The sequence below is a fragment of the Planococcus citri genome, chromosome 1 (assembly GCF_950023065.1).
Source record: "Planococcus citri chromosome 1, ihPlaCitr1.1, whole genome shotgun sequence".
Lineage (NCBI taxonomy): Eukaryota > Metazoa > Arthropoda > Insecta > Hemiptera > Pseudococcidae > Planococcus > Planococcus citri.
This window is the reverse complement of record NC_088677.1, coordinates 31,631,727-31,645,068: the sequence shown is the minus strand read 5'-3', so window position 1 is coordinate 31,645,068 and position 13,342 is coordinate 31,631,727. Positions and strand designations below refer to the sequence as shown.

Sequence of the window (13,342 nt, the reverse complement as noted above, 5' to 3'; positions counted from 1 at the left end):
CAAGAGTATACAGACAGGTAATGGTATCGAGATCTACAAATAAAATCGACGACAGGCACTTTTATCTGCAATGCCGAACTTGAAAGAGTGAAATTCCAATATCAACTTACTTATTCGTATTAAGTCGATCAAGTAATTGAGAGCACTTCGCCTCTATCTAATCTTCAACATTTTGTCGAATTTGTGAGACACGACTTGATGAAAAATATTGAGAGCAGATTCGAATTAAACGAAAGATTGAATTCAAATTCAAAATTTCAAAATGGCAATTCGTTTGAAACTTTTGGTCAAATACAAGTCGAGAAAATTTTCCTTGTGTTGGAGCATCACACGAATTTGAACGTGGAAAACATTTTTAACATTTGTAGAAATTTAATGAAATATTCATATGAGGAAGGGAACGTTGAAAATTGTTGTAAAAGATTTTGGAAACTTTTCAAATTTGCAAAACATAGCAAAACAACGAGAAAATGATACTAAGATTTGATAAAATAATGGTTAAAAAAGTAGAAAAAATCGAAATGAACACAAAATCCTTAAAAAAATGGTTTAGAAAAGGTGGTGAAATATCTCAAAATTGCTCAAAAAATTAACTAAAAAAAGTAGACGAAATCACTCTGAAAACTTCAAATGCATACAGATACAGGAAATCCGCAAAATTAATAAAAAAAATTGTTGAAAATTATAAAAACATCGATAAAATGAAAAAGATGAAAAATCTTCAACGTTTGCAAAAAAATCGAGCAAATGCCCATGAAAGTGATTTTAAAAAAATGAAAATAGAACATGTAACTGAAATTTTGTCAATTATTCCAGAATTTCCATAAAATATTGACGAAATTTTTTTAGAAAATTCACCAAGATATGAAAATGGTTCAAAATAAACAAAAAAAAAAAAATGGGCAAATGCATGCGAAAATCACTAAAATTGAAAAAATCATATGTGACCTCTCAAGCGTAAGCGTACCACAAGTCGGAAAACGAGTTTTCGAGTTAGAGGCAATAACGTGATTTCAGGTCAAAAAATCGAAAAATCGTTTTTTAGCGGAATCTGGTGAGTTGACAAGTGTACTACGTTACCCCGAAGTCACAGATAAAAAATCGACCGGAAAGTGGCAGAAATCCCGAATTTCAGCTTTCAAAGCTAACCTGACTTTAAAGTCAAACCCAAAAAAAAAATGTTTTTTTTCTAAAAAATTGATTTTAAAATTTTTTTTTAGACTTTTATTGTTTGTTTTCCATGTTTTTTTCACAAATTTTACGAAAATTTCAGTAAATTTTATTTCAAAATAATCGTTTTAAAGCAAATCTGACTTGAAATTCAAAACAAAAAAAAAATGATTTTTTTCCAAAAAATTGATTTTAAATTTTTTTTTTTAGACTTTTATTTTTTGTTTTCCATGTTTTTTTCACAAATTTTACGAAAATTTCAGTAAATTTTATTTCAAAATAATCGTTTTAAAGCAAATCTAACTTGAAATTATTCAAAACATGAAATTTTTTTCAAAAAAATTGATTTTTAAAATTATTTTTAAGACTTTTATTGTTTGTTTTTCATGTTTTTTTCATAATTTTTATGAAAATTTTCATAAATTATATTATAAAATCGTGATTTGTAACTGTTTTCACTTGATGGTATTTTTAACCCCCCACTTTGACCATATAAAAAAATTTAAATGAATAGATTTTCTTACTTTTTCTTTAAATGCGTTTTTCTCGGAATGAGCTTTTCTTAAACTTCAAGTTCAAATGCATGTCACGTCGCGAATTTTGAATGTAGGTGGCTGGGGTCGGTCTCATTCGAAAGAGGACAGTTTCTAGTATCTAAATACGTGATAAAATCAATTTTCAAAAATCCGACTTGTGGTACGCTTACGCTTGAGAGGTCACATATACTTATAACAACTAAAATTTTGTCATGCAAAGAAAAACAAGTATTGACAAAATTTGCAAAAATTATTACCATTAAAAAAATCTTTGAAATATCAATATTAAATTTTATAAAAAATTATTTTAAAATAACCTTTTCATCGTGAACTGGAAACCAACGACAGTTTTCGTGAAACACATCACGGTTCCTTCCCATGTAACGAATATTCTTACGAAGGATTTACAAAAGAATAAAAAAGACCTCGACGAAATTCTTATTAAAAAAACGCAGACAAATAAAATCATCAATTTTTCCCCAGTCAACCGTATACACACGATCCATTAATAGACCTCGTCCTTCGACCAAAATCCTTCGTTCGAATTTAATTTTAGATTTTGCATGAAAGTTCCGAGTATCTGTATCGCGAAAAAAAAAGAAAAATTTTCAAAACACAGGAAACATCGCGTAGATTTTCGCGACATCGGCTAATAAATTTCAAATTACTAACTCGTCAGCTACAGTAAAGTTCAAAATAGCGATTAATCGCGCCGCGTAGAACAATTTGTCAAGTCATCTAATCAAATAAACGCGAATTAAATAAGCGAAGAAAAAAAAGAAACACGCAAAGGAGGGCGAATAACGTGTGACATAACGAACCGAAGAACGTGGACGTGGACGTCGCGGTGCACCATCATTAATTAATTTGGCAACTCGTCAAAGACATAGCGAGATAATTTCAAGTCGAATATCACCGCCGAAGATGAGTCGAGCGCCTTGTATTAATCATTAAACAAAACATATTGTTTACAAACAAAACTCTTCTCTCGTGCTTAAACAACAGGTCAGGTTTGCATTTTTCAAACAGAAAATATTATGTAAGTATCGAATGTGCAGCAGCACACGCCTCGCTAAACCATATACCACTACGTACGCCGTTATTTGTCAACAATTATTTGCATATCACTTTCGACGAATAAAAACCTCGTATATTTCTTTACACTTTCATCCATATCATAAGGTCAAGGTTTTGCCGAATAAATACCATCTTAATTGCACGAATGAGTACCGTTAGACGTTTGCTGCAGGTCTCGTTATTTTCATTATTTTACTAATGTCTGCATATGTAGGCAATTATACAGGGTGTCCTACTCGTATTTGAAATCTGTGTCTCCTGAGAATGTCTGCCAGCAAAATCAGAAGTAGCGATAGGTTACTATTTTTTTAAAAAGCACATATTGTTTGCATTCTTTACGAAATCATTAATGAAAATTTTCAATAATTAGGGCTTCGAGACATCGATTTTTCAAGTTCAAAATGAGTGATAGGTATGTAGATAAGAATTGAACGTAATCTTTTTCACAGATGAGTCATATTTTGAGATTTTATCTTAATGGAGGAACTTAGGAGAGTTCTCACGCTCTTACAAAATGTATTTTGACCAGTTTTTTTTTTAATTTTAAATTTTAAATAATCATTAATTTTTAGATAATTTTACGTTAAGCTGAAAAATTCTCTGAAATCAGAGATGTCCAAATTCACATAGATAATACACATCTGATTAGAAATATTGCGAATCATGCGAATCTAATGCATAAAAATCAAATTTCAGATTATTTTCTCCAATATTTTTTCAAAAATTACGAATCATCTCAATCAACATGATTCGAATCATTAAAAATTGTTTCAATCAAAATGAACGTAGAATGCCAAAAATAACAACGTATACTTACCTTTATCAAATCATAAAAAAAATGCTTCATCTACGTAAGTATTTTCGATTTACGTAAATTTTTGAAGAAAAAAAGAACAAGTTTTATAAAGCATCAAGTTGAAATGACGCTTATTTTTTTTGAATTTTTTTGCATAATTATATCCACTGGTATCGTTGATGATCAGATGACTCAAGTAGGTACTTCAGTTTTATTGATTTTTTCATTATGACTTAATTTGCAAAACTGATGCGGAAAAGTTGAATCATCTTTGTAAGGTCGTACACGAATCACGAATCAGTGAAAACACTTTTGAGTCATGAATCACTAATAAATTTTAAAACATTTGATTGGAATCGAACTGCGGCGAATTGTTGGCAAAATTAGGGATTTCCATGCTACTTAATTGATTATTTAAGTATTTTTTTTAAAATTCAACTAGACGGTTCCAGCTTTTCAAATGGGGGGATTTTCTAGTCCTTTTTCATTTTACTAACATTTTGAGATTAATTTTCAATATTGTGAAAAAAAAATGCAGAAAATATTAGAAAATTTGATTCAAAATTCTCTGCAATTAAAAAAAAAAAAATGCAGCTCAAAAAATATAATTTTGTTGTACATACAAGTTCAAAATGGAGCTTAAAATTATTCCAGGAAAACGACCTGAAAAATATCTGCTGACGAATTGAATTTTTAAAATTTTTTATAATAATTTTTTTTTACTGATTTTGAAAATTTTTAGGACCCAAAATTTGACGATGAATGGGCTGAAATTTTTATTGCAGCCCCCTCCCCCTCCGATATTAGCCCAGATTAGAAAAAAAGCTCAAATACAAACCCGCACAGAATGTTCTACAAAACACTTAGGGAGGAGATAGACCTTCCAATGAAACTAGCACAGTTGACAATAAATAAATAAATTTCATATTTAATTTGGGTCTGAGATATTCTTTGAATCCAAAACTTTTCGATTTTTTGCAGAAAATGCAGGAAATAATTTTCTTGGTTTTGTATAAAAATTGACTCAAATTTAAAATTTCTTAGCAATTTTTTATCTGTTTCAAATATTGGTAAAGCTGATTATTTTTAATAAAAATTTTGAAAATCCAAATCATTCAATCAAATGATTCTTAATTCTAAGAAATGTGAGCAAAATAGAAACCAAGTTGAAACTTTTACTCGGCTCACCCATGTATGTATTTTAAAAATCGTAAACGAACTCAATTAATTTAAAATCAAATCATTCGCTATCAAATGATGCTTTTAATTTAAGAATTTTCGTTTTCGTTTACGTATTTATAATATCTGGGTAATCGCACGTATCATTAAATTCATTAACATAATTTTCTAATACATATTTCCCTGTAGTTTCCTTTTAGTACGAGTACGCAGGTATTAATGGTAGTTATAATCGTTATCTTAATGAATAAGTATTTAATAATAGACCATAAAATAACAAATAGGATAATTTTATACGTGAACTAACCTGCTATGAATAGATTTCTTTAGCTCAGTCGCAAAAATGCAGAATTCCGCAAAAGTCAAATACTTGGATGAATTTCGACCGGCGCATTTTTGAGCACATTGCAGCATTTCATGAACTAAAACAAAAATAATCACAACAAAGATATTATAGTAACTACTAAGCGCAAGCACTCGAATTGAACAAAAAAAAACTACAGATCGTCATTTTAACAACACCACGACGTATAACGTATATTTCACTCTAAATTTAATATTCTCTCATCGATTTACTGAAGCAATAAGTGAGTGTCACGCAATATGACGTCACTTTTTACTCCTATGCACGTGACGCACGTGTAAAATTATTAAAAGGTTGAATAGGCGAAGTCTCGATTAAAAATTAAATTCACAAGTCGAGATTCTCAGATTGTGCCATTTTTCGATGGAGGAAAATGCCAAGCGTGATGATGAAATGAAGTTTCAGCCTTTGCTAAATGATTTTATAATATAGACAATAGAATCGAAAAGTCTAGACTCGGAGACGTTCCTTTTTCGTTTCCATGGCGTTTAGTCTATGAGGATGCGCCTGAAACAAATTTACTCCGATATTCGATTTGCTCTTAATTCTGACCCATTTCTTCAGGAGTGAACATGAAAAATGAAGGGAAGAGATGGAAGGAGGGGGGAATTGGAAAGATGATGAACAAATTTATTTTGGAGACTTTTCAATCATATGAGGACATATACATGGAAATTATGACTAATAAAAGAAGTTGATCGTTCGATCAGCTAATTGATCAGTAAAAATCAAAATTACAAAAGAACGAGAAAAAAATTTTTAAATGATGATTTGCAAAATTTTCTCGATTTTGGTTCATTTTTACAATTTATATTTTTCACCATCTAAAATTTTTAGTCATTTCCCCCTCTAAATTTATCCTACAATTATCAATTAATGATTTCAAAAATAAATTCATGCAGCCAATTTGCAGGGAGTTTCTCTATTTTTTTTTTTAGCCAAAATTGAACAGTAGGTAGAGTATTCCAAGTTCTTCAATCCTACAGGCAATAAGTCACAATTATTACACCATATTGAACGGTTCTCAAGGGGGCTCTATTAAACAAGGGAAATTTGTTTGATTTAGAAATTACAATGAGTAGTACTGTACTTATTACTGTACATACGAGTTATTACTTCATCATTCTGTCAAGTGTTTTTCAAACAGGATCATCATTTTTATATTGGAATAGCAATTGTAAACCGGGTAGACGTTCTAGACTATACAGAAGGGTTTCGGTACATATATTAGTAATGGAAAAATTGCAGAAATGACATAATGAAGGATTACGCTGTTGTCTTTAAAATAGGTAAATACATACTACATACTTGTACACGAGTCGTGTGTGGCCTAGAAGTAAATGAGTAATCATAATATTATGCAACTTTTGGATTTGATCTACTGCAGTGATCAATACGACAACATAAATGTACATATTTGTGTATTTACATTATTTTTACAAGGATGAAATTTTCTCTACCTGTACAAGAGAATTTAGTAAATTTTTGAATCGCAAATGCAGATAAAAACACGTTTTTAAAAACCATTCCCCTCCCTCTCCCGCTCCCAATGAACAGAACCGCGATTTTGGAAAGAGCATGGTCTGAAGCCTACCATAACCAAAATTTCAGCTGCTCAAATTGATTTTTCGAGTTTTGGACAATTTTCAAAAAAAATCAAAACTGGCCTGGCGATTCATGGGTTTTTTAAAAAAATACATTCATTCAGTAAAAGTGATGTAAATTGATCCTGAAACTAATATCGACTTCCTTGAACTGAATTTGGCCATTTCCGGTCATTCTGGAAGCTCCAACGCAATTTTCAATTTCTACAGGATTTTAAAATTTCTCCAGAAAGCACGAGGATTAATTTGGGCCACTAAAGATCGAGTTTGGGATTCTCAACCTATCAGAAGCATTTATTCTCATTTGGGCCGATTTACACAAGGTATCCGCCTGGAAATCGGACCAAATAGAGGATGACCTCCTTAAGTGAGTCGAATAAACCACAATTCGATTTTTAGCGCCCAGTTGTGTCAATTTTCACGTCTTTTGGAGAAATTTCATAATTCTGGAGAAATCAAAAATTGCTCAGGAGGCTCCAAAATGGCTCGAAATGGTTTCAGACAAGACAAAACCATTCGTTCAAATTTCAAAAATTTCCCAACAAACAGAAAATTTTTGATTCTTTAAATTTTTTTCCTCGTAAAATATTCTGCTCAAAAAAACGCGCTCAAGGTGTCCGCTTGGAAGTCGGACCAAATGGAGATGAATAAACTCGTTTAAAAATTAGGGATAATAACCCACAAATTCCATTCTTAGCAGCTCAAATTGATATCTACGCCATCTGGAGAAATTTCAAAACTCAGGAGAAATCGAAAATTGTTTTTTGAAGGCGCCTGAATGATCAGAAATGATGAAATCCAGGTCGAGATAGTTGATTTGTATTAGTTTTAGGACAAACTGTCATTTTTACCAATCATAAATTGTCAAAAAGCATCAGTTTTACTTAGAATTTTTTTAAATTTGCTAAAAATCGAGAAAAATACAATAAGAGAAGCTGAAATTTTGGTTAGGGGGGGGGGGGGGTTTAGACCATGTTCTTTTCAAAAATCGCATTTGAATGAGAGGTGGACACTTCGAGAGATTCCCTCGCTAGTTATTTGTGCTTTAATTTCTGCAAATTCTGACAACATTTCTTAAGACCGCCTTCCCCTTCAGTATATGTAATTAAACGTTCAGCTACATTTAAAAAAAGTGACTATTTTATAAAAAATTCTCATCTTTTAATTTCACCACAATTTGATAAAAATCAATCAATGAGGCTGCTTCAGTAAGTTAGGTTGTTTTCCATGAAACTACCCAGTGGCGAATGATCAAATCTGATTTAATCAGGAGGTTCCGTGAATTCAATTTGACCTGACCAGAAAAAAATTTTGATCGGATTAGATCTGTTCAGACCTGATCAGATCAGTCCAAATCAGATCCAGACATTTCCAAGATTTAAGGAGATCTGATCACATGCAATCAGATTAAAGTTTTGATCGGATTTTAGGACTGTCAAGACCTGATCTGATCCAGTCATTTTCTCCAGGATAATTTCAGCAAAAACCCATCAGACTTGAATGGTTTCCTACAATATCGCTCCTCTCGAAATAATAAGTACAAAAGCCATCTCACACTTGGAAAATTCAAACGAAACAAATAAAAGTTGAAATTTTTCAAGGTCCTAATTTTGAGATGGATTTTGAGATCGTTTCACAGAAAATGCAAAACATTTCGTTAAAAATTTTCTTCGCCAATATTTGGTTTCAAAACTCAAAAATCGACTTTTGTGACATTTTTATTGGATTGATGAGTCCTAAGAGATTTCTTTTCTGCTGCAGAAATACTCTCATCCATCGACCATTTTAAAATTTCCTTTTTATTACAAAGTAGCAGGCATTTTAAGTGAGTAATTTTCCTATTTCGACAAAATGATAATTCCATAAATAAACTAATTACCTTGAACATTGTTCGGGTAAATTTCCAAGTGATTAAACAACTTGGTGATCTTTTCTGCCGGCACTACACTCGCCGCAGGACCTAGTACACTGTTCCAGGCACATTGTACTTCCCTGTAAGCAGAAAAAAAAACACAAAATAAATAAAACATCATCAAATACATAAAACACTCGATGAACTAATATGTAATATACCTAACTCGAGTAGGTACCGATCTAATAAATAAAATAAATACTAGACCACTTCCGTATGCTTTAAAACGAGTTATGGACATAGACAGGATAATTCAACATCGAAAGAACATTCCACTCTTGTACCCTTAATACATCGATACCCAGACCTACTCTTTAGAGACGTCGTCGTAACACTCGAATTGCCTCTTCCTACAATGTAAATTTTTTTCATCAATTGTTTACTCGCGACAACCGCGTATAATTTTCCACCCAATTCTTTTAAATCATCCCACATAATTAATTCCTTATAATAATTCCTCTATACTCCTTCGACTTCATCGTCGTTTCTAATCATGTAAATTTGCCACACGTTCTCGAAGGACGCATTCGTTCGTTTTAACATCTCAGCATACTCGTTTCTTCCTTCGTACATTTTTTGCATCCACCTTAAGGTATCTTTGTCTCTGTTTCAAAGCTCGTTTGCAGAATAGGAAAAAATCCAACTGAAACCCAAAGCGTAGGCACGATTACCTGTAAATAGAGGCGATCTTTCGATATAATTTATTAAGGTTATCACGAACGCGAACGGCTGGAAATCGGCTGCGGCTTCTTTTTATTTAAATTATTTCAACGCCGCGTAATAACCCGACGAGCTGTCGTATAAGGAAAGTAGATATTTTTAATAAACGGCTTGAAAAACAACGTCCAAATCCAAACATTTGCGTACGTGTAGTACGTAGGTAATACCTAAAGACCTAACAGGAATAGATTTGTCCAATAATCGAACCACAGTAAGCATATTTGGTTCTCGCGATGATTCACAGGTGGAATTATTACACAAAACTGGAATAATTATACGTATACCTAATGAGTGTGTTTTTTCCCTTCTTATTTTTTTTTTTCGCAAATAATCGCATACCTCCTACTTGAGAAATCAGCTGAGCTAGAACACGCCATCAAAAATAAAATTATAGCTGTTTCGACGAAAAAAACTCGTACTTATAATGTGAGAATTTACAATTCGTCACAGGTACCTGTTATAAATTTTAATTATACCTAAAATTTTGCCGTTATGGCGAAGTGAATGAAGGTAGGGTAAAGGACATTGTACTTATTGTCGAAATAAATCCGCAAGAAAGGGGAAATCGTAGATGACTAGTTCAAACTGAGCATGATGAATAACATTCCAAGTGGTGATTTGAGAATAGAAAATTCTAAGAAGAGGGCTGATGGAATTTTTGTTAAAATGAGAGCAGTTTCACCAGATGTTACGCAGACAATTTTCAGAAATTATTGGCTGCTTATACAGTAGCTGTTTACTGTTTGGTACTTAGTTTGAAGGATTGGATTTTGTTCATTCGATCGTTGTTGTTCTTGAAAAATCATTTTCATAATTTAAAATATAAAATACGTTTGTTCAATTCGTTATTTAACAATTCAGAAGTGGGATAAACCATGGGAAAACGAAGTAGAAAGCGTTATTCGAGTTCGTCATGTTCAACCTGCAGTTCTACGTCTAGTTCATCTTGTCCGTCACCTAAACGTAAGTTCCGTCGTCGTCAACGTAAAGGGAGACGCGGTCCTCTGTTGGGTGTGAATTGTGTTCCCAAATTCGAACCAGGTAAAGTCGGTGTCAGTTCTACTAAATGGCTATACAAACTCGAAGAGTTGGCCGAAGTATATGGTTGGTCCGAGCGCGAAAAGAAATATGTTTTTCAAACGAAGTTAGCTGGTTTTGCTTCGGACTGGTACGCTACTCTTCCATCGTACGATTTAACATGGAAAGAATGGAAACGCGAATTGATAGCCATGTTCCCTGACACCAAAGATTTTGCCACCCAGTTGCAGAATATGTTGGATCGTAAGAAGTTAGACAGAGAAACTTGGGACCAATATTATTTTGGTAAGCTACAATTGATTCGCGAGTGCAAAATCGAAGGCGAGGATGCGGTATCCTGTCTTATTCACGGCATTCACGATAAGATCGTAGCAACTGGTGCTAGAGCTGGTCATTACCTTTCTCCTCAAGGTTTTTATGCTAATTTCTTAAATAGTTTGAATCGTTCGTTTACTGGTAATGGTCTGAGTGACCAACGTGATCTGTGTGATGATGATTTGCATGGTAATGGTCCGAGTGACCATCAAGATCTGAGTGATCGACGTGATCAAGAACTGAGTGGTAATCGTGATCTGAGTGATCCTTCAAATTTGAAGCAAGAGAAAAAGCCTCAACGTGACTGCTATAATTGTAGGCGTCCTGGACATGTTGCCAAGGACTGCAAAGAGCCTAAAAAGTTCAATTCACAAAATTGAAGTTGAGTTATTTCTTGTTCTCGAGTGGAATCTCGATATGAGCGTGGCCGATTGTTACGCAGACAATTTTCAGAAATTATTGGCTGCTTATACAGTAGCTGTTTACTGTTTGGTACTTAGTTTGAAGGATTGGATTTTGTTCATTCGATCGTTGTTGTTCTTGAAAAATCATTTTCATAATTTAAAATATAAAATACGTTTGTTCAATTCGTTATTTAACACAGAAAGCAATTTATTGATGATTAGGTATACATTCCAGACGAAGTGTGTATCGATTTATCGTACGAGCGAAATTCATCAAAAAATGCAGTAAAGTTAAAAAAAAATTGTAAAATTCAGAAGTATCATGAAAAAGGAAGGAAGCAAATAATTAAGTAGAAAAGTAAGTATCAGAGTTTCGAATTTCAATTCTGTACGAGTAAAATGATTTAAGATTGGGGGGGGGGAGGTGTTTTTAATTACTAGATTATTACATCCTTCGTAAGGAGGTTTATACCTATTCATCTCATTTAATTTTCAGGAAAAGGAAAATTTATGTAATTTTTCAAAAAGGAAGTTTACCTAATAAACAAGAAAACATGAAAAATCAGGACTTTCAGCAGAACATTCGTTTCATTTCAAATATTCTAATTTTTAAAAAAAGTAATTTTTTCTGACCTTCTGACCCATTTTAAAAATGAAAAACAAGGAAGGAGAAAGAAAAAAATTTAAATAATTGAAAAAAAAACAAGTTCTTTAAAATAATTTTTGCAAAAGCAGGATTTTTGACGATTTTTTTTCAGAAGCAGGACTTTTTGGAAACTGAGACAAAAAAGCAAGACTTTTTTTTGACAATTTCGGCAAAAAAAATTATCCTATAATTTGCGTAAGAATACCCAAAACGAAATGTTTTCAGAAATGTACCTAAATAAATGAAATCTTGAATGACAGGGTAACTCAAAAATGGATTGGAATTTTCTTCAAAAATCACCAAAACCTTAGAATTCTCCCCTTCCCTTGAAATGCATTATTTTTTACCAATTAGTGTAATGGAGTATTTCACTCTCAACTCAAAAAAATTGAAATTCCAAGTTCTGGGTCATCATTTTGAAGTCGAATTCAGGAAAAAGAGAGACGAGAATACAATAACTTCAATTTTAAATCCTTTTTCTTGAAAAAAAAAAAAAAAAAAAAAAAAAGTTTTGAATTTTGAAAAACTACCCTGACATTGTTCGACTAAATTAATTTTGATGTCACGTCACAATAAATGTCAACAAATTGAAAAAAAACGAATACATTACCTTTTCAAAAACAAAACTATTTCAATCAAAACGTACAAAAAAATCAAACATTCGCTAAAAAAAATCTGAATAAAAATTTTCATATTTAAAACAATCGCGCAACTTTGATAGGTAAGTAGGTATCTATACTAGACGAAAATGATAAAATTCGTATTCATTGAACAAATCAACACTAGACTACTCCAAGTTGAAAAAACGAACTTGAAAACCCGATGAAAAATCGTGATACGTGTTAACTGGTTTTTTCCTTAAATTTGAATAAAATCGAATGACCTGATAACGTTACAGTCGCCTCATCAAACTAGTATAGGTACGTAATTAATTATCACATTATCAATGAAATACTATCAGTTTCATCGAACAAAAATACCAATTGACATCATATACCTACGTGTAGACCTATACATATGTAATTATCCAAGTACTCCTATACGAAAAAAAAATCAAAGACAATTATCCTACATAACGTCATTTTTAATATAATTTCTCGAATAATTTAGCAGCAATGCATGCGATGCGATGAGATCACCGACTTATGGCGCGAATAATTTGACGATAAAATTGAACCATAACTACGCGAAAATGAAATGTTATACCTACTCGTACGTTTTAATCGCGATGTAATTAAAGACAAATCTCACGTACACGAATAAGTACTCCATGTCCATACACCTACTGAAAAATTCAATTTCTTCGAGTTTTATGGCGCGCAACGAGAAGGAAGGGGGGAAATTACCTAAGAAAAAAATGCCCCTAGCCAAATCGCGTGTATAAGAATAACAATTACATTAGGCTACATACACTAGGTAGGTATACGCGGATAATGATGAATTACATCAGGAATATTTTTAAACGATTAAGTATATACTCTTACAATGTTATACCTATATAACTTTAACTTTTAATAACGATGAGCGAATACGACATGAAATAATCTTCTCAATAAACGTGTTTAATATGGTGATAAAAAT

The 13,342-nt window shown here is 32.2% G+C and overlaps 1 protein-coding gene across 7 annotated transcripts in view; it reads right to left on the bottom strand.

Moving 5' to 3' along the window:
* Positions 1-13,342, bottom strand: part of raw — a 46,258-nt gene that overhangs the window by 11,038 nt on the left and 21,878 nt on the right. For 5 of the 7 annotated variants that reach the window (XM_065343775.1, XM_065343771.1, XM_065343773.1 and 2 more), the window contains exons 2-3: positions 8,606-8,718; positions 5,066-5,180 (exon numbers count right to left, since the gene is read on the bottom strand). In XM_065343775.1, coding sequence (XP_065199847.1) covers positions 5,066-5,172 — 107 coding nt within the window. In that variant the 5' untranslated portion in view covers positions 5,173-5,180; positions 8,606-8,718. Of the gene's footprint in view, positions 1-2,023; positions 2,086-5,065; positions 5,181-8,605; positions 8,719-12,371; positions 12,470-13,342 lie in introns of those variants that run through there. The other 2 variants (XM_065343772.1, XM_065343774.1) reach the window with 2 other exon arrangements.